The 19168-nt window shown below is 41.5% G+C and overlaps 1 protein-coding gene across 1 annotated transcript in view; it reads right to left on the bottom strand.

Moving 5' to 3' along the window:
• Positions 1-19168, bottom strand: part of KCNH7 (potassium voltage-gated channel subfamily H member 7) — a 352340-nt gene that overhangs the window by 111982 nt on the left and 221190 nt on the right. The window contains exon 4 of the mRNA XM_040439382.1: positions 5044-5472. Within this exon, the coding sequence (XP_040295316.1) occupies positions 5044-5472 (429 nt within the window). The remainder of the gene's footprint in view (positions 1-5043; positions 5473-19168) is intronic.

Below are 19168 nucleotides of genomic sequence, written 5' to 3'. Positions count from 1 at the left end.
TCTGTTTGGTATCGCGTTCAGCCCCATTCACTTTTATGGGGCTGAGCTGCTCCTAGGCCACATGACAGATGAACGTGTTGAGAGAAGGCTGTGATGCTCATTGGAGTGCCGATGTCTTCTAATTCATCTGATCGGCAGAGGTCCTGGGTATCGGACCCCACCGATCAGATACTGATGACCAACCTAGAAGATAGGTCATCAGTATAAAAATTTCGGAAAATCCCTTTAAGGTAAAGAAATGAAAAAGTCACATAAATTTGAAATATTAGGGCCCAAACCTTATAGTCATTATGATTCAAAACATGGCTAAAAGTTGAATTTTTTTTTTTTGTAAGAGGTTTGTTTATTTTCCAGAAACAGCACCATTCTTGTCCATCGACTGTGCCTGGTATTGCAGCTTAGCCTCATTCACTTCAATAAGGTTATTCTGCATTACCAGAGACAACCAGTCAAGCATATGCACCGCTGCTCCATTCATCTCTCTTGTGCTATCTTGGCTACCTTCAACAGTTCCACAGGCTTTGATTGGAGGAGTAATGTGCATGATTGACCACCTTCTTGTGTGTCCAGTACAGGTCATCAATGATGGAGCCAGAATGAGAAGGCTCTGTCCCCTGTATAGTTTCTAGTGCTGTCAGTTACCTAAAACAGCTGGTTGGTCACTGTTTTGATCATCAGTATATAAGTCCTGGAACACTTTCTTAAAAGCTAAAATCCTAAGTGTCTACAGCCACCACTAGAGGGAGATCAGGCTCTTACTGAGTACTGCTATATTATTAAATTGCACATAAAGTATGCAGTGAGCTCCCAAGCTCCCTCTAGTGGTGGTGGCAAGTACACAATATTTTACCTTTGGCATGCCTCTTAGTTTGGCACGTCTTTTGGATGTCCGTATGGCAGAAAATCAAAGCTATGCCTGCTATGAGCAAGGGTAGATTGGTGCCATAATTTATGCCAATTTCTGGTAGGAGCTATAGTTAGTATATCTGTCAAGCTCTTCTGTTAAACTCCACCCACTTTCCTCATCACTGAAAGGGACAAGAAGACGGTCATAAATTGAACATTAAATTTCCCCTGAATATATATGCAGGGGATTTGGAGCTCTGTATCAGTTAAACAGCTCAGACCGCTATACAGTATATGTTAAAGGGTTGTCCGAGACTTTTATACTGATGACCTATCTTCTGGATAGGTCATCAGTATCTGATCAGTGGGGGTCCAACTGCCGCAGCCTTCTCTCTGCTCACCAAGCACCATGCCATACTTTGCAGCTCAGCCCTATTCACTTTAATGGGGTTTAGATGCTCCTAAGGTCACGTGACAGACTAACGGGATGTCACATGGCCTAAGCTAAGCTGCATGAAGGCAGTGGCGCTTCTGAGAGAGCCAGTGCCTTCTCAAACAGCTGATCGGTGGGGGTTCTGGGTGTCAGACCCCACGTCGATCAGATACTGATGACCTATCTAGAGGACAGCTCATCAGTATAAAAGTCTCGGAAAACCCCTTTTAGAAATTATTTATCACATACTTAGAGATAGACCTAAAAATGGCATAGAGTTGTATGGTAAGTTTTCACTTAAAATGACTATAAAATGGTCCTATTTTACATGTTATTAACCCTTTAACACTGTCTTACTAGAAGAACGCTGGCAGGAAGCAGTGAAGGATTATAGAAATACAAAAGATTGGTTTTTTAAGGTCACTGTCTGCTATTTCTAATACTGACTTCTCCTCTAAGGGAATGCAATACAGAACACTGCAAGACGCTTGGGAGAGAAATGTTTTGGAGAGAGACGCTCTGACCGGCACAGAGCTGAGATCAAGCGATCAATACCAATATCTGTTCCAAATAGCAATGTCTCCAGCTCTAGCTGCTACAATAATGGTTCCTTGCAACAGTGGTGCTAACTTAGTATTAACCCTTAACATCTCATTCAATAAATCCGGCACATACCTCTGGATTTGCCTTTTTGGACAATTATCTGTAATATTAAGACCTTCCAAACGTCTTCTTTTATGCTTACGGGATACATTTTCAAATGTCACAGAAGACAATCAAACCAATACCATGAATACTGCCAATTCTTACATCACCTAAGCCAACAAGGCCATTTCAATGTTGTAAAGTGATACTAAAGGTGATAAAGGACTCCATATTTTTTGTATCCTTCCCACACACATACAGTCCTTGGTAAAATCACAGTTGCCTGTGTCTGCCACTAGGGGGCAGTAATCTGTATGACCCTTCTATTAAAGAGAACAGGAAAAAATCTGCAGGTTGTATGAGATTGCAAAAATGTCCCCCAAATTTCCCCGTAACAGCCGCACTAAAGCCTTTCCCAGTAACAGCATGTCCATGAGGCTGCTACTGGGAAATTCTTGCCGTTTAGTACATTGTACATCTTGTCCCTAGTATCTAGTCTAATGTAATTACACAGATCACATATCATTGAAACCCAAATTCATTCATCTACAGTACAGACCAAAAGTTTGGACACACCTTCTCATTCAAAGAGTTTTCATGACTATGAAGGCATCAAAACTATGAATTAACACATGTGGAATTATATACATAACAAACAAGTGTGAAACAACTGAAAATATGTAATATTCTAGGTTCTAAGTAGCGACCTTTTGCTTTGATTACTGTTTTGCACACTCTTGGCATTCTCTTGATGAGCTTCAAGAGGTAGTCCCCTGAAATGGTCTTTCAACAGTCGTTAAGGAGTTCCCAGAGATGCTTAGCACTTGTTGGCCCTTTTGCCTTCACTCTGCGGTCCAGCTCACCCCAAACCATCTCGATTGGGTTCAGGTCCGGTGACTGTGGAGGCCAGGTCATCTGGCGCAGCACCCCATAACTCTCCTTCATGGTCAAATAGCCCTTACTTTCAACGTTTTCCCAATTTTTCGGCTGACTGACTGACCTTCATTTCTTAAAGTAATGATGGCCACTCGTTTATCTTTACTTAGCTGCTTTTTTCTTGCCATAATACAAATTCTAACAGTCTATTCAGTAGGACTATCAGCTGTGTATCCACCTGACTTCTCTTCAACGCAAATGATGGTCCCAACCCCATTTATAAGGCAAGAAATCCCACTTATTAAACCTGACAGGGCACACCTGTGAAGTGAAAACCATTTCAGGGGACTACCTCTTGAAGCTCATCAAGAGAATGCCAAGAGTGTGCAAAGCAGTAATCAAAGCAAAAGGTGGCTACTTTGAAGAACCTAGAATATGACATATTTTCAGTTGTTTCACACTTGTTTGTTATGTATATAATTCCACATGTGTTAATTCATAGTTGTGATGCCTTCAGTGTGAATCTACAATTTTCATAGTCATGAAAATAAAGAAAACTCTTTGAATGAGAAGGTGTGTCCAAACTTTTGGTCTGTACTGTACATATTTTGAGTGAAGAATATACAGTCTGGGTTATATATAATATTAGGAAACGGGACAAGCAAAGCTTCTGTGGTTGGAGCTATCTGACAGAAATTTCAAATTATCCTCAGCAAGTCCAGCGGTAAACTTTAAACTGTTCTATACCTGTCTGAATCTATCTGCAAACTACAGGCTGTTGTAAAATGTCTTACAGCATATAAACAGAACAATTGGACAGAAAGAAAATTTTAAAGGACAATAAACACAGAAAATTTACAAAAGTAAAGAAAAACAAAAAAAACACCACTTTCTCCCTTGATCTCCTCATTTCATTTGATCCTTATATTGCAGTTTAATACTGAGAACACAAAACAAGTAGCTCTTCTATATGTGTTCCAGGAGAATGCCATGTTCTATTTCCTCCTTCTCACAAACCCTTGACTGCAATCGGAGACTTAGACCTGCCCCTTTACTAAGTCCAGCCCTGTCTGATGTCTGACAACCACAAAATGAAAAAGATTAGGTAAAACTCAATCTCTTGTTCTCATCAATAATTTCTAGAAGACAAGTTCAGGTGCTGGCGGACAGTGCCAGCAAATGACTATTCGGTTTACTCTTACTCTTTCTAGATTTACTGTTTTCCCAACTGCCCTTATCTAATTATAATAATATTTATAACAGCAAATTACAAAAAAAATACAATACAAAATACAATCACCATAGACTTTGAATTGTCTCTTGTCAATTTATAAAAAAAATATATTAGTAAATCTGGATCGGTTAGCAAACAACCAATAAAACTGCCATTACTGCTCTCAAAAAGGTTGTCAGCCAGCTTTCCCAGACTCCTAAAAAGGTAATCTGTTGTATAACTAGTCATGGACAACCCTGGGCAAACGGGTGAACTTCTGTGAAAGCTGGATCGGAAGCTATACTGGTTGTCACCAAGCTTTCCAAATGTTGACAAGAACATTTAGCATCTTAACAGATGAAGACAACTTAAAGGCTAGGTACACCTTGTTTATGATTGCATTTTACTCATTTTTGACTAAAAATCATATTTTCAATTAGCCTTTATTAAAAAATATTGAGCCATTCTGTCACAAAGGGTTAACTGTTTTTCTAACTGTGTGACTGATACTTTCACTTTCATTTTCACTTTGTGCCAGTCATCTAATAAAACTTATCTCTAAACTACTGAGAGGTCATAAACACTTATTAAAGCCACATTCTTATCAGTAAGATAAGAACTGAGCTATAATGTCAGAGAGCAGAGATAAGGAGCCAGTCAGCTCCCAAAATGACGGAAAATACAGAAAAGCCACAGGCTGCTACTACAGCATCTCAGCTCTCTACACAAAAAAGGGCTCCATATTTTTAATAAGGACCAATTGAAAAAAATATTTTTAGATTAAAATAAGATTTTCATTGAAAAAGCATACCATTTGTCAAAGAGAGGTGGGGGCATTTCTAGGTTGTTTCTGAATGTTCCCACCTGAACATGGGTGGGGCTTGAACATCTCATAATTTGGGATTCAGATGTTGCAAGGTATGGTAGATGATTTTCCCTTCTGGAAACTGTTACAATATTTCAGCTACAGGTATATGCTTATGTTAAGGTTGAAGCCTGTGATGTTTCTTTTAAAGAGAGTGTATCATACCTTCACTTGCATGTCGGTCTCTGAAAACACTTTTGGGATGAATGCTAAATCCTTCAATATCCTGCACTGAAGATGCTCGTCTCATGCTACAAATGCTTTCTTTTGACCGTGAATGAGACAAGTGAGACCCTGCCTGCATTGTGTCCGGGAATAGCTGGTCCCATTGTCGTTTGGGTGAAGAATGGTCCAGAGGTCCAGTTATGTTAACCAAAGGTGAACACTTGTTTGAATCGATCAGTGCTTTTGTGTCATCTGCTTCTGATGGGCTGCAACTTTCCTTTGTAGGAGATTTAAAGTGCTTCATAGCCATAGAGTCATCACTGTGCTTGGACGAGTCCACTATGACGGCATCGGGATCTTCCTGCGGTAAGGACTGCTTTCTGTAATGTAAAAGTCTCAGTGATGGTAACCGGAATCCAAACAATTTACCTGAAAAGAAAGGAATAATTTGATTTTAATAAAACTTTTTACACAAATTTCTACAATTCTACAAGCAATAGGTAGATTGCAATCTCCAACTCAATTAATAAACATTTTATGATTGAGCACCCAGAGTTGTCAAACACCTTAATATCTTAATGACAATTAGCTAGAGCCGACAGCAGCTAAAAATAAAGCCTCTTTCGGGTAGGCCCAGACAGTCGGCACATTACACAGAAAGCCCACTTATTTCAAATAGTACCATGTACTACTTAAAGGGAACCTGTCATCGACTTTGTGCTGTCCATACTAACGGCATCATAAAGTAGAGACAGGCGAGTTGATTTCAGTGTTCTGTCATTTAAAAGTTAAAAGTAAGTGGTTGCCGAGAACCAACATCACAATCATTGCAGACTGGGCCTGGAAAAGAGTCCCGGCCACCTGAGAAGAGTCATGGTTATTCCTACCCACCTGCTGATGACTGACAGTCGTCTACCTAGTTTTTTCCCTTTCTCTCTAGTAGAGAACTGCCAATCATCAGCAGATGGGCGGGATAGCAGGAGATTATGAATAACCAGGACTCTTCTCAAGTAGATTTGACTCTTTTCCACGCCTGGGCTGCAATGAATATGATGCTGGTTCTCAGCAACCACTTACTTTTAGCTCATGAGTGACACACGGCTTAAATCAGCATTTCTGTCACTATTTTCCGCTGCCCCCAGTGAGATCAGCGTAAAGTTGATGACAGGTTCCCTTTAAAGGGATTGTCCCATAAAAGTATTCAGCATTCTTTGGAACAGCACCTGGATCTGAATATTTTTGTAATGGAATTTAATTAAAAATTTAGTATAGCCAGTGAGCTATTCAATAAAATGTATCTGTGTAGCGCCACCTGCTGTCTGTTCTTTACCTTATTTCTCCGTCCACCTCACTGAGGTGGTCCACCAGCAATATATTGTTAGAAGCTGTGGCAGTTAAAGGGACAGAGAGGTACAGCAGAAAGTACATGCCCCCTGAGAAAGAACACGGTCCATGAGCAGCCAGCCTGAAATGCATCTAGCAGAAGAAATGGAGCAATCAATGGGGAAATCTCTGGATCCATGTCAGGTACAGGGCTGGTTCTAGCTTTGTTAGAAAGAGATTGCAATATACTATGTGATGTCTGATTTCATTTTTTTTTTTACATCAATCATGGCATAACTCCTTTAAGTTACCCTGTAGTGGTGCTTTAGGGATGTTGAACACTTGCTGTTGGTTGTTAACAGATGACAGTTGAATGTTGGGGAAACTTATAAAGGGATGGTACAAAGACTATGGATCATTCTAAACTTTTTTATGATGATTTTTGAGAACACAAAGAAAAACTTTTAAGTAGCTTTCCAAATGTAATAATTATCTGCAAATAACTTACATGCAGTAAGATACTGCAAGTCAGCTAATGTCTGTGTAGCTGAGATGCCTCTGTAAGCCAATCTCAGTCTTGGTATTTAGCTCCTACTTTGTATGACACCCCGCACACTGAATACTTGGTTATCCCTCCTCTCTCCTACCTGTAGTGCAGGCCATCATACATTATATGCTCAGCATCTCTATTGCTCCCTGTCTCTGGAGGGATGATATTTCTCATACTGGGCAGCAGAAAAGTTTCTCAGTAGCAGATCTGCACTGTGTGTGAAGACCATAAGTACGGTAAATATAGCACTACTTTTTACTTGTGGTAGAGGGCCACAGCCATCTGTAAATAGAAGCAATGTCTTTGAGAGTAATCATGTGAACTGTAATCCCTTTTATTGATGATCCTGAATACTGCAAGTCCTAGTGGCATTGAAACAAATGTGCAGCACAGAGCTGGGTAAGATGTGAGAATTAAAAATAACTACTCCTGTTGTGATCCATGGTGGTATTACCTGATGAGCAATCAGCATCCCATTAGGTATTTTAGCTCTGAAAGCCTCATTAAATCAAGAAAACACACAGGAAAAGGTAATTACGTATACTGAAGAGGAGAACAAACTGCAGGAAGATGACTGAATATCACTACAGAAATCATGAATACCTCATTGACAAGTAGTCACCGCTAAATAAAATATGACTTCATGTGCCAAAATGTGGCGCCTCCATATTTTACCCTAAAAGCAAAGCATCTATCTGAGTAAATCTACCCTGGTAATACAGCACGTTTTGGGACAAGGCACTAATTCAATCACAGATTAATATGATATCTAGAGACAGAAGAAGATAAAGTATGGGTCAAAAGAATATTTATACTAAATGATAATGTTATACCACTTTTGTCACTATAAATGACTATAAAAGTAATTTAAGAACCTAAAACTGCTGTGTTGTACTTAACTTTTTAATGCAGCCAGACATGTATAGTAATAGAGGGTATAGATGTTATGGCTCCAGTATATTTGTACATGTAACAGGCAATGTATGAAATAAGGCATTGTATAAAATGTCTAAGTTTTCTACAGAATGCCTAAAATATTCAAGCAAAGTATGAAATTCTTAATATTTTAGACATTTCCTAGGCAGCCTATATAATGCCTAAAGGCAAACTAGCAAAGTGCAGAACATTCCCTTCCAGAGTTGGTCGCACAGCGACAGAGCCATAAAATGACCAAGTGCCACAAAATCTCCTCTTGTGTGAGGAAGACAATTTAGTGCCAATCTAGCCGTCCTTGTTGCAACAAGTGAGGACAATACTCATTTCTTTCTTATGTTTTTCATGCACACGGCGGGTCTGCAATACACGGGCACCGGCCGTGCGCACCCCGCATCACGGTGAATGGGTCCGCAGTCCAGGAGATGCGGTGCGGAATGGAAGCACGGACCGGAAGCCCACGGCATCAAGGTGAATGGGTCTCGATCCATCCCGGCCGCCGCACGGATGTTGCCCGTGCATTCGGGGCCGCAAATTGCTGTCCCCAATGCACGAAACGGCCGTGTGCATGAGGCCTAAGACAGTTCAGTTTTTCCGCTATTTTATAACAAATGTACTTTATTTAGGATTTCTTTTCTTTCACGTTTTCACATCAATAAAAGCTTCTTGACATTTCATACTTGGACTAAAGACTACTCGTCTCTTTACATATACCTAGGCAAAGTATATAATAGATTGAAATACACGTGCACGACCGTAGAGTAAATACCATTTTCCTTGCCTACAGTAGATATACACACTAAAATACATCTGTGCAGAATAAGCAATTGGGTTTTGTTCTTTTTTTCTTTTGTAGAAAATCCACTAAAAGAAATGCAGCAGCTCTACATTAATGTCCCCGAACATTGTCAAGGTAACAAAAATGGAAACATCCATGGTTTGTTCTAATCTCTACAGTGTATATGAAAAAGTAACTCCTTTTAGGAAATGCAGAGATGGCAGGGACACTTGGGTTTGCATAAAAGCTCTCCATCTCATAGCCCAGCAGAGTTTTAAAGGGTCAATGCAGATGTGAGATGGCATACAGATGTAGAGATCATTAACATAACATACAACTTTATTGATCCTGAAGGAAATTTCAGTGTCACAGTGCTGTACATAGTACAGGAGAAGGAGACAGAAAAAGATAACACTATAGTACAAATGGCAAAATAATTTGGGCATGTAGGGCAAGGTGTAGCTTGGCACAGTTCATGTATGATGCCTTACAGTACATCGCAGCTATATCAGTCTTCCGCTGAACGCGCTCCTCTGTTTGCCTACAGTAGTAGGGTAGAGATGAGCGAAGTTCTCTAAAATTCAATTTGGCTGCTTTGCTGAATTTTACAAAAAATATTTGCTTCTTGGCAAATGACTTCATATCGATTTCTTTGTAAATAGCGGATGCAATTACAGGGAACCGCGATCGCTGATTGTGGCATCTAAGATCCATAAAACAGCATTTTAGTGTTTGCAAATTGAAAAAAAAAAATTTAAATTATGCTTACCTCATTCATTTGAGCCGCCGTGGCCATCTTGCTTGAAGATTGAGCGTGAAATCTCGGAGGGCGTGTGATGAAGTTATTACGTCGGGCGGCATGGTGACGTCATACGTCACCGTGCACGAGAATCGTCAAGCAAGATGGCCGCGGTGGCCTTTTTTCGCACTCAAATGGATGTAAGGAGGCAAGTATGATTTTTTTTTTATTTCTACCGACATTTCAGGAAAAATCGATTCATTACCACGAAGCACGAGAAAATTCGGCTTCGAGGTGAATCGAATTTTCTGTGAAATTCGGATTGAAGTCCACTGCCTGAACTTCGATTCGCTCAACACTATACAAAGGGTGTAAAGTATTATCCATAATAGCCAGCAGCTTATTAAGTATCCATTTTTCTGCCACGACCTCCAGAGTGTCCAGTGTCACTCATTCCATTGAGTCAGGTGGACACGTTATATACATTTCTATTTACGTGTTCAGTTAATGCTTGCTTCCTCTGAATTCCTCAAGATTTAAGACCCTATCCTTAGGACACTTAGAAGCCCCCACCTCGATCTGCCAGGAACGCCCATGAAATATCTAGAAATACCTCAAAGGGGTTGGTCCCATGAAAAATATTGTACAGTTTTTAAACCAGCATCTGGCTCTGAATACTTTTGTAATTGCATGTGATTAAAAATTTAGCATAGCCACTGAGTTATTCAATAAAATCTATATGTATAGACTATAGCGCAACCTGCTGTTTATTTTTTGCTTATTTCTTTGACCTGCTCACTGAGATGGCCGCACATGCTCAGTTTTATCCTTTAACTGCCTCCTGAGCTGTGATAGAGAGAGCAGAGACACGCCCCCTGAGCTGGGATAGGGAGAGCATGGACATGCCCCCTGAGCTGTGATAGGGAGAGCATGGACACGCCCCCTGAGCTGTGATAGGGAGAGCATGGATACGCCCCCTGAGCTGTGATAGGGAGAGCATGGACATGCCCCCTGAGCTGTGATAGGGAGAGCATGGACATGCCCCCTGAGCTGTGATAGGGAGAGCATGGACACGCCCCCTGAGCTGTGATAGGGAGGGCATGGATACGCCCCCTGAGCTGTGATAGGGAGAGCATGGACACGCCCCCTGAGCTGTGATAGGGAGAGCATGGACATGCCCCCTGAGCTGTGATAGGGAGAGCATAGACACGCCCCCTGAGCTGTGATAGGGAGAGCATGGACACGCCCTCTGAGCTGTGATAGGGAGAGCATGGACACGCCCGCTGAGCTGCAGCAGAACGGACACTCCCCTTGAGCTGTCAGCTTGACTTAAATCTAGCAGAGCAAAGAATGTGGAGATCTCTGGATCCATGTGAGGTACAGGGCTGGTTCTAGCTTTGTTAGAAAGAGATTGCCATGTACTACATGATGTCTGATATTCATTTTTTATATTAGTCATGGGACAACCCCTTTAAAGTCCTGTTAGGAGGTAGACATGCCGAGATTTTTATAGACCTTACCCAGCACAAAGAGGAGTGGATAGCGGTGGGTGTAGCGCCCAATAGAGCCATTTTCCATATGGAACCATAAAAAAGGTTTCAAACATACTGTATGGGTAGTTGGTGCACCAAGGCTCATAATCTTCAATATATGTTTCTGACTAAAGAGAGAACACTACAGGTCCAGTTTAAACTGGGCTTCTATGTCGTATTTTGTGTACCTCTACACATGAGGGAAGGGGCACTGGATGTGGAGGTGTTTACTAGCCCATGTATTGATGTAATTGTTTTGTTCCGGTGTAATCTTGCATTCACTATAGTGCGGCATTACTTCAATCAATCATCTTCTAGCTACAGTAACACGTTGTAATATGAGTCAGATCAGTCTTGAGCTTCCACGCATTTCATTGACGTGCTGAAGCATTTCTAACGCACAGCAGTAAGTACACCCAGAGAAACATATATCTGAACACGTGGACGGCATTTTTTACATCATTTTATTCTATAAAGGTACAGCAAAATTCCAGTCTTTAAGATGTTCTGAATCTGCCAACACCAGAAACAGAAGACTGAGCGGAGAGAGCCAATTATCAGATTTGTCCCAAAAAAAAAAAGTGATAGGCGAATATTATATAAAAGCCTTCTATTTCAGGCTGGGGACCAGAAAATGTATACAATTTTGTCTACGACTCTAGCATATCTACATGCTATCAATTTGTAGTTCGCTGATGCTACGGTTTTACTATCAAAAGGAATATATCATCTAATCCTTTTATCTAATTAAATATTGAAACTTAGGGCTACTTTCACATGCGTTTTGGCTTTCCGTTTGTGAAATCCATTCACACACGGTCCAAAACGGATCAGTTTTGCCCTAATGCATTCTGAATGGAAAAGAATCCGCTCAGAATGCATCAGTTTGCCTCCGATCCGTCTCTATTTCGCTTTAGAGGAGCACACCAAAACGCTGCGGACACCAAAACACCAAAACTGAGCCAAACGGATCCGTCCTGGCACACAATGTAAGTCAATGGGGACGCGGGTGTGAAAGTAGCCTTAACCTGTTTTATTTTCTGATTGTATATTTTCTATTCCGTTCTCTGTACGCAGCCATTTTACTGTAGTGGCATTTCAAGAGATGTGCATAAAAGTGAAGAATACAACAACAACAAAAAAGTCACTTCCCCACAACCCCCCTCTTCAGTGGTTAGACAAGACCGCCCACACTCCCCATACAACTCCCTATCCACTCAGCAATGTAAACAATATAAAAATACTGGACAAGAGTCAAGAGTTTACTTTACTGTATGTTGCCCTGGCCCTATATGCCCCATTGGTGCCCCACAAAGTAGTTTTTCCCCCTTAGTGCCCCCACAGTAGAATGCCTCCTTAGTGCCCCACACAATAGTTATGCCCCTTTAGTGCCCCCAAAGTAGAATGCCCCCTATGTGTCGACCACAGTAGTATTTCCACTTAGTGCCCCTTTCATAGAATAGTTATGCAAGCTTAATGCCCTCACACAGTAGTCATACCACCTTATTACCCTCACACATTAGTTATTCCCCCTTAGTGTCCTCTTTACATTAGAATGTAACCTTAGTAGTTATCACAGTAGTTATGCCCCCTTAGTGCCTCCACACAGTAGAATGCCCACTTTGTGCCCACCACAGTAGTATGTCCCCGTAGTGCCCCCTTCACAGAGTAATTATGCACCCGTAGTGCCCCCACACAGTAGTCATGCCCCTTTAATTCCCTCACACAGTAGTCATGTCCCCTTAGTGCCCCCACACAGTAGTCATGTCCCCTTAGTGCCCCCACACAGTAGTCATGTCCCCTTAGTGCCTCCACACAATAGTCATGTCCCCTTAGTGCCTCCACACAATAGTCATGTCCCCTTATTGCCTCCACATAGTAGTCATGACCCCTTAGTGCCCCCACACAGTAGTCATGTCCCCTTAGTGCCTCCACACAGTAGTCATGTCCCCTTAGTGCCTCCACACAATTGAATGCCCCATTAGTGCCCAAACACAGTAGAATGTCCCCTTGTTGCCCTCACACAGTAGTTTTGCCACCTTTGTGACCCCTTACATTAGGGCTGCTCCTGTAGTGTCCATAAAATAAATAAATATACTCACATAGCCCTGTTCCCCCAATGAATAGAGCCCATCATGCTCTCTCCAGCAGCAGGCAACATGCAGTGACATCAACTTAGCTGAGCAGGCAACATGCAGTGACATCACTTAGCTGAGCAGGAGAACAAACAGGTTGGATACAGATCAGAAGGTGATCTTGGGCCCATGTGGTCTTCTACTTGGGCCCAGCAGACGTGATGATGTCACTGCTTCACGCCTGCTGGGGAGATCACAAGGGAAAGAGGCCATAGTGGTTGACAGACTCAATAGTCACACTTGGGCCTAAATTTCGGGCTTCAGTCCGGATGCTGAGTTTGTCATGCATTATGGCCTAGCCAGCACGCAAACAAAGTAATCATCACTGTGTGTGTGCTGACAGATGAGGCCTGGGTCTCCCTGCTACTGCAGGCTTTGGTTATTTGTAGCCAGTGAAGGGACTGGCATAGAAGAGAGGTGATAGATGAACAAAGGAGCAATAACTTAACCAGGCAGCAGAATTGAGCATGGATTGGAGGGGTACATGAGTTTTGAACTAAGTCCTCAGAGGAGAATGCTATAGTAATCTAGGTGGGGCATGATGAGGGCACACAGAAGAATTTTGCTTCACTCAAGGTTGAATAACTTTTTGAAAACTGTATTGAAAAGTATAATTGATTACGCTTTTCAAGAGAGACTGTGATAGTATTATAGACCAAAAAGTTTTCTAATGTACCAGTAAGGGGTTAGTGCCGTTCATTGTATCTGTAACAGAGAAGGTTTCTACCAGACAGAAGATGGCACAGGTCAGTGTGAACTGGTTTGCGCTGGCATCCAGTAGAGGAGGCTATAGTTGCAGATAAACCAAATAAGGTCCTAATGACTGGCTTTATCCACATAATTACTTTATTCACACATCACTAAAATATTCATACGCAGGTGTGATATGTGCATGTTGAATTAACTGTTTCCCAATAATTGGTAAAATTCTGCTGCAAAAATTAGGTGTAAAAAAAAATGATTGCCCGTCTTTTAGATAATGCTTTTATAAAATAAACGGGACGCAAGCTATTAGTCAAAGAAAATTTTGAGCATGGACCCAAACATAACAGTTTTTTGAGTCGTTTCTCGCTCACTGCCGTCATTATTGTATGGTTTCACTAATTTGGAATATCAGACGAAAGCAGCTGTGGTATTTTTCTACTGATTTAACAAGGGAACTACCCTAACAAGAGATACCAAGCATAGCCGTTATACAATGTACAGCGCTGTGCTTGGTAAGCATGGAGAAGGCCGCGGTGCTCACGAGAGCTCTGGTACCTTCTCAAACAGCTGATCGGCAAGGGTCCCGGGTGTCAGACCCCCACCGATCAGAGACTGATGACCTATCCAGAGGATAGGTCATCAGTATATAAGGCTCGGAAAACCCCTTTAAGACTTTGCACTATAATAAGTCTATATAGGTCTATACATTTAATGAGTAATACATTGAGAATGCGAACGAGGGACAATCATGTTCCTGGGAATCACAAAAAGCGAGCAACTAGGCAACATTCTCCGTCAGCTTTGTCATTTGAAAGCATCTCCTGATATGAAAGCTGCCTGAATACCCTGGACGACACACAATGCACCCAAAGGTTTTTTACGGTGTAATAGAAATATTCTCCGTAGGATCCTATTTGTAGCAATATCTCAGCAATTTTCACAGGGACTGAAAATGCATCAAGCGCCCGTGCTTGCTTGGAAAGCAGAGAACTCATACGCTGGAACTTAGCAACAATATAAGTCGGTCTTCTTGCATGAATTGTAACCATGGAAACGCTATAGTTATCTCACCAGAGACAAACATACCTGCATCATCAAGAAAAAAAATAGGAAAGTTTCAGACGGTTCTTTACTAGGTCACTGTACGTGATGGAGGTCTGCTAATGTTTAGCATCTCACCCAGCTCTGAGAACGCTGATGGTCTGGTACTATAAATTATGTACAGTCTATTTTATCTTTCTCCACTCAGAAAATTTGAGACATCATTAATTTGCATCTGTTCTGGCCTCTGTTCTGTTAGGAAAATTCTCTTGGCAGGCTGAATAATGAAGCCTAGTGAAGTTCTACCTGGGAAAACAATGGAAACTTAAAGGGAATGTGTCATCAGATAATTGCCTATTGGTTTTTTTATGTTAAACATATTTTTAAAGAATTTTTGATGATATTATTTTTCATTTTCCATGTCAATATATATACAGTACAGACCAAAAGTTTGGACACACCTTCTCATTCAAAGAGTTTTCTTTATTTTCATGACTATGAAAATTGTAGATTCACACTGAAGGCATCAAAACTATGAATTAACACATGTGGAATTATATACATAACAAACAAGTGTGAAACAACTGAAAATATGTCATATTCTAGGTTCTTCAAAGTAGCCACCTTTTGCTTGAAATACTGCTTTGCACACTCTTGGCATTCTCTTGATGAGCTTCAAGAGGTAGTCCCCTGAAATGGTTTTCACTTCACAGGTGTGCCCTGTCAGGTTTAATAAGTGGGATTTCTTGCCTCATAAATGGGGTTGGGACCATCAGTTGCGTTGAGGAGAAGTCAGGTGGATACACAGCTGATAGTCCTACTGAATAGACTGTTAGAATTTGTATTATGGCAAGAAAAAAGCAGCTAAGTAAAGAAAAATGAGTGGCCATCATTACTTTAAGAAATTAAGGTCAGTCAGTCAGCCGAAAAGTTGGGAAAACTTTGAAAATAAGGGCTATTTGACCATGAAGGAGAGTGATGGGGTGCTGCGCCAGATGACCTGGCCTCCACAGTCACCGGACCTGAACCCAATCGAGATGGTTTGGGGTGAGCTGGAACGCAGGGTGAAGGCAAAAGGGCCAACAAGTGCTAAGCATCTCTGGGAACTCCTTCAAGACTGTTGGAAGACCATTTCAGGGGACTACCTCTTGAAGCTCATCAAGAGAATGCCAAGAGTGTGCAAAGCAGTAATCCAAGCAAAAGGTGGCTACTTTGAAGAACCTAGAATTTGACATATTTTTAGTTGTTTCACACTTGTTTGTTATGTATATAATTCCACATGTGTTAATTCATAGTTTTGATGCCTTCATATTCATGAAAATAAAGAAAACTCTTTTAATGAGAAGGTGTGTCCAAACTTTTGGTCTGTACTGTATATTTAAACAAAAAACACACAATCCTGCAGTTTTCGCACTGGCTACTAAGCCTAATAATAGACGCTACTTCTTGCTTTGTTCAGATCACTTTACTGCAGTTATCTGCTTATCTGCCATTCTAATCCTGCCTGTAATGATATCACCTCTGTGTATAGATAAGACAGAATCCACCATTTACAATAGGTGATGTCACAACTTATCTATTCTGTCCTTGTACAATGACCTCTGCACAGGTCACAGAGCATGCCTAGAAAACTCTCCCATAGAAGTCAGTGAGGTCCCCTCCTGACCATTGTGTCTATGGCCCATGGAGCTGCCGTAAAGCAATTTTCTTAATGCTTTCTAAAAAAAAAAACTTAGGTAAGATGGCCGCCCCCAAAATCATGTCCAGGAAATGATTAAAAAATCCGTAATCAGAAAATAAAAACAAATTAGAAAAAAAGATGTGTCGCTAACTGGTTTTAACTGGCAGATAAAATGTTGGTGAGACATTTTTACTTTAACTTTCACGGACTGAAACAGAAGGGATCTATTGCTCCCCGTTAACATCAGCACTGGATTTCCATCCCAGAATCTGTAGACGCAGATTGTCTAGCGCTTTAGACTCCGCCCATCAAGTGCCCAGATATGGATATCCTCCCCCTATGACACCGTGAGGACCTGATGAATGGCCGGCTTTGGACAATCCCTATTTTTTTATGTGTCCCCAGAAATCAGCTGTGGAGAAATCTATTAGTGTTAAATTTTCCTGCAGCGCCATCACAGGGCAAACTGTGCATTACACAGTGGCCATTCAAATCATGGACAGGGTAGGTCCTGCAGAGCTAGAGACACGGATCGTAACTAGAGGACCTACCTTTATTAACTCATACTTGCCTAATTGTATATGAAAATGTGTTTTTAGACAATTCCTTTAACATAAATATAGGGGGTCATTTATTAAGACTGGCATTGTAGATGCCAGTCTTAATAACCACTGAGCTGGCGGTGGATCTGCTGTAGTTATGCAGAGACGCTGGCCTCTACATAACTTGGGCACATCCACTGCTGGTCTAAATCTATGCCAACTCCTTTGCTGGCGTAGATTTAGAACATTTTCTAATCCTAAAATAGGAGTAGAAAATGATAAATGAGAGGGACCTGGCGGCGCACCCAATTGCATGCCACCCCCCCCCCCCCTCTTTTTAGACCTGATGTGAACGCGGTACAGGTATACTTACTGCCTACAGTTTTGTGTCAACAGTTCTTATCAGGATCCATGTGTCTCCAATGGTAACAGAATAGCAAGAAAATGATCCTGCAGTCATCCTCCCATCTGAGCCTTTCATCTAATCTCCTTAGCAGAGGGGTCTGACAGACTAGAGCAGGGATAAGTAACCTAGGACCACGCCAGGTGTGATGAAACTACAACTCCCAGCATGCGCACCTGCCTGACTGTTTTCAGAACTCCCTTAAAAGTGAATGGAGCATGCTGGGAGTTGTAGTTTCACAACAGCTGGAGTGACGGAGGTTTCTCTGACCCCTGGACTAGAGTAACACAAACTGCATGGTCAGACTACACAGGGTCATTAATATCAGATCAGTGGGGGTCCGACTCCCGGCACCCTCGCCAATCAGCTGTTTGAAGAGGCCAGTGGCGTCATGTTCATCAGTCACATGGACTAGGCGCAGCTCAGTCTCATTCAAGTAAATGGAGCTGAGCTGCAATACCAAGCACAGCCACTATACAATGGATGGCGCTGTGCTTTGTAAGCTGTGAGGAGGCGGGTGCGCCGGACTCCCACTGATCTGATGTTTATGACCTATCCAAAGGATAGACTATTAATATTAAACTCCTGGATTGATGTAAAAAAATGAAAATCAGACAATCTCCACATTCATTGCTCCAATTGCTCTGCTAGATCATCTTCAGCTTGGCAGCTCAGGGGACGTGTCCTTTCTGCTGCTGCTCTCTCCCTGTAACTGCCACAGCTTCTAATAGAAGATATGGCTGATGGCAGTTGAAGATTTAAACTGAGCACGTGCGACCAGCTCAGTGAGATGGACCAAAAAATAAGGAAAGGAACAAACAGCAGGTGGCGCTATACAGATAGATTTTATTGAATAGCTCAGTGACTATATTCAATTTTTCATTACATGCAATCACAAAAGGATTCAGATCCAGGTGCAGGTTTGGAAAATGTACAATATGCTTGGTGACATCACCCCTTTAAGTAGAAAATCCAAATAGCCAAGCGCCTTATACATTTCACCTGATGACATGGCTATGCATGCACTCGGTGTATTCATATCTAGATTCCATATTTCTTAATTCTAAAACCATTTCCATGCTCAGTGACACTATTTCATTTCCCATCGCTTAGTTAGAGCCAGCCAATAAATCATATGTTTTCTAATGAAAACCATTAGCCATTTATGGATTCCCCCAAATTCATCTACTTACAAACAGGATTCGAGCCGGGTCTGCAGTTATTTAACTGCCACGTGAACTACTTATTGATGTCTTTAGAGGATTTTATTGGAAAAACATTAAAATTGTTCTGATGAAAAATAACAATTAGAAAAGGTAGAAGCAAAAAGTGGAACTACTGGTAATGGATGGAAAATGTAAATATTTGCCATCAGATACAATGATAGATGAAGTCATACATCAACTGGGCCGAACATAAGTTCAAAAGATTGTTTAGAGTATAGGAATCCCCGCCCGAAACAGCGCCCCTCTTGTGCAGTGGCTATGTCTGGTATTGCAGCTCAGCCACTTTGAACTGAATGGGCCTTGGCTACAATACCAGACACAATCCGTGCACAAGGGTGGCGCTGTTTCTTGGAGAGAAAAAAAATCCTTTCTCTGAAGCAGCCCTTTCAATCAGACATTTCAGAAAGTCGGATGAGAGGGGTTTCAGCAGGTGAGACCTTTAGGATTGTGAGAATGAATTTGCTTCTTTAAAATATGTCGGAGTTATATAGACTTGTATTGAGAGTGCTCACTTTTTGCCTTCCTGCATACGACCGT

Source organism: Bufo bufo, chromosome 7 (assembly GCF_905171765.1).
Source record: "Bufo bufo chromosome 7, aBufBuf1.1, whole genome shotgun sequence".
Taxonomy (NCBI): Eukaryota; Metazoa; Chordata; class Amphibia; order Anura; family Bufonidae; genus Bufo; species Bufo bufo.
Note: the sequence above shows the minus strand (reverse complement) of the source record. Positions and strands in the feature narration are given on the sequence as shown.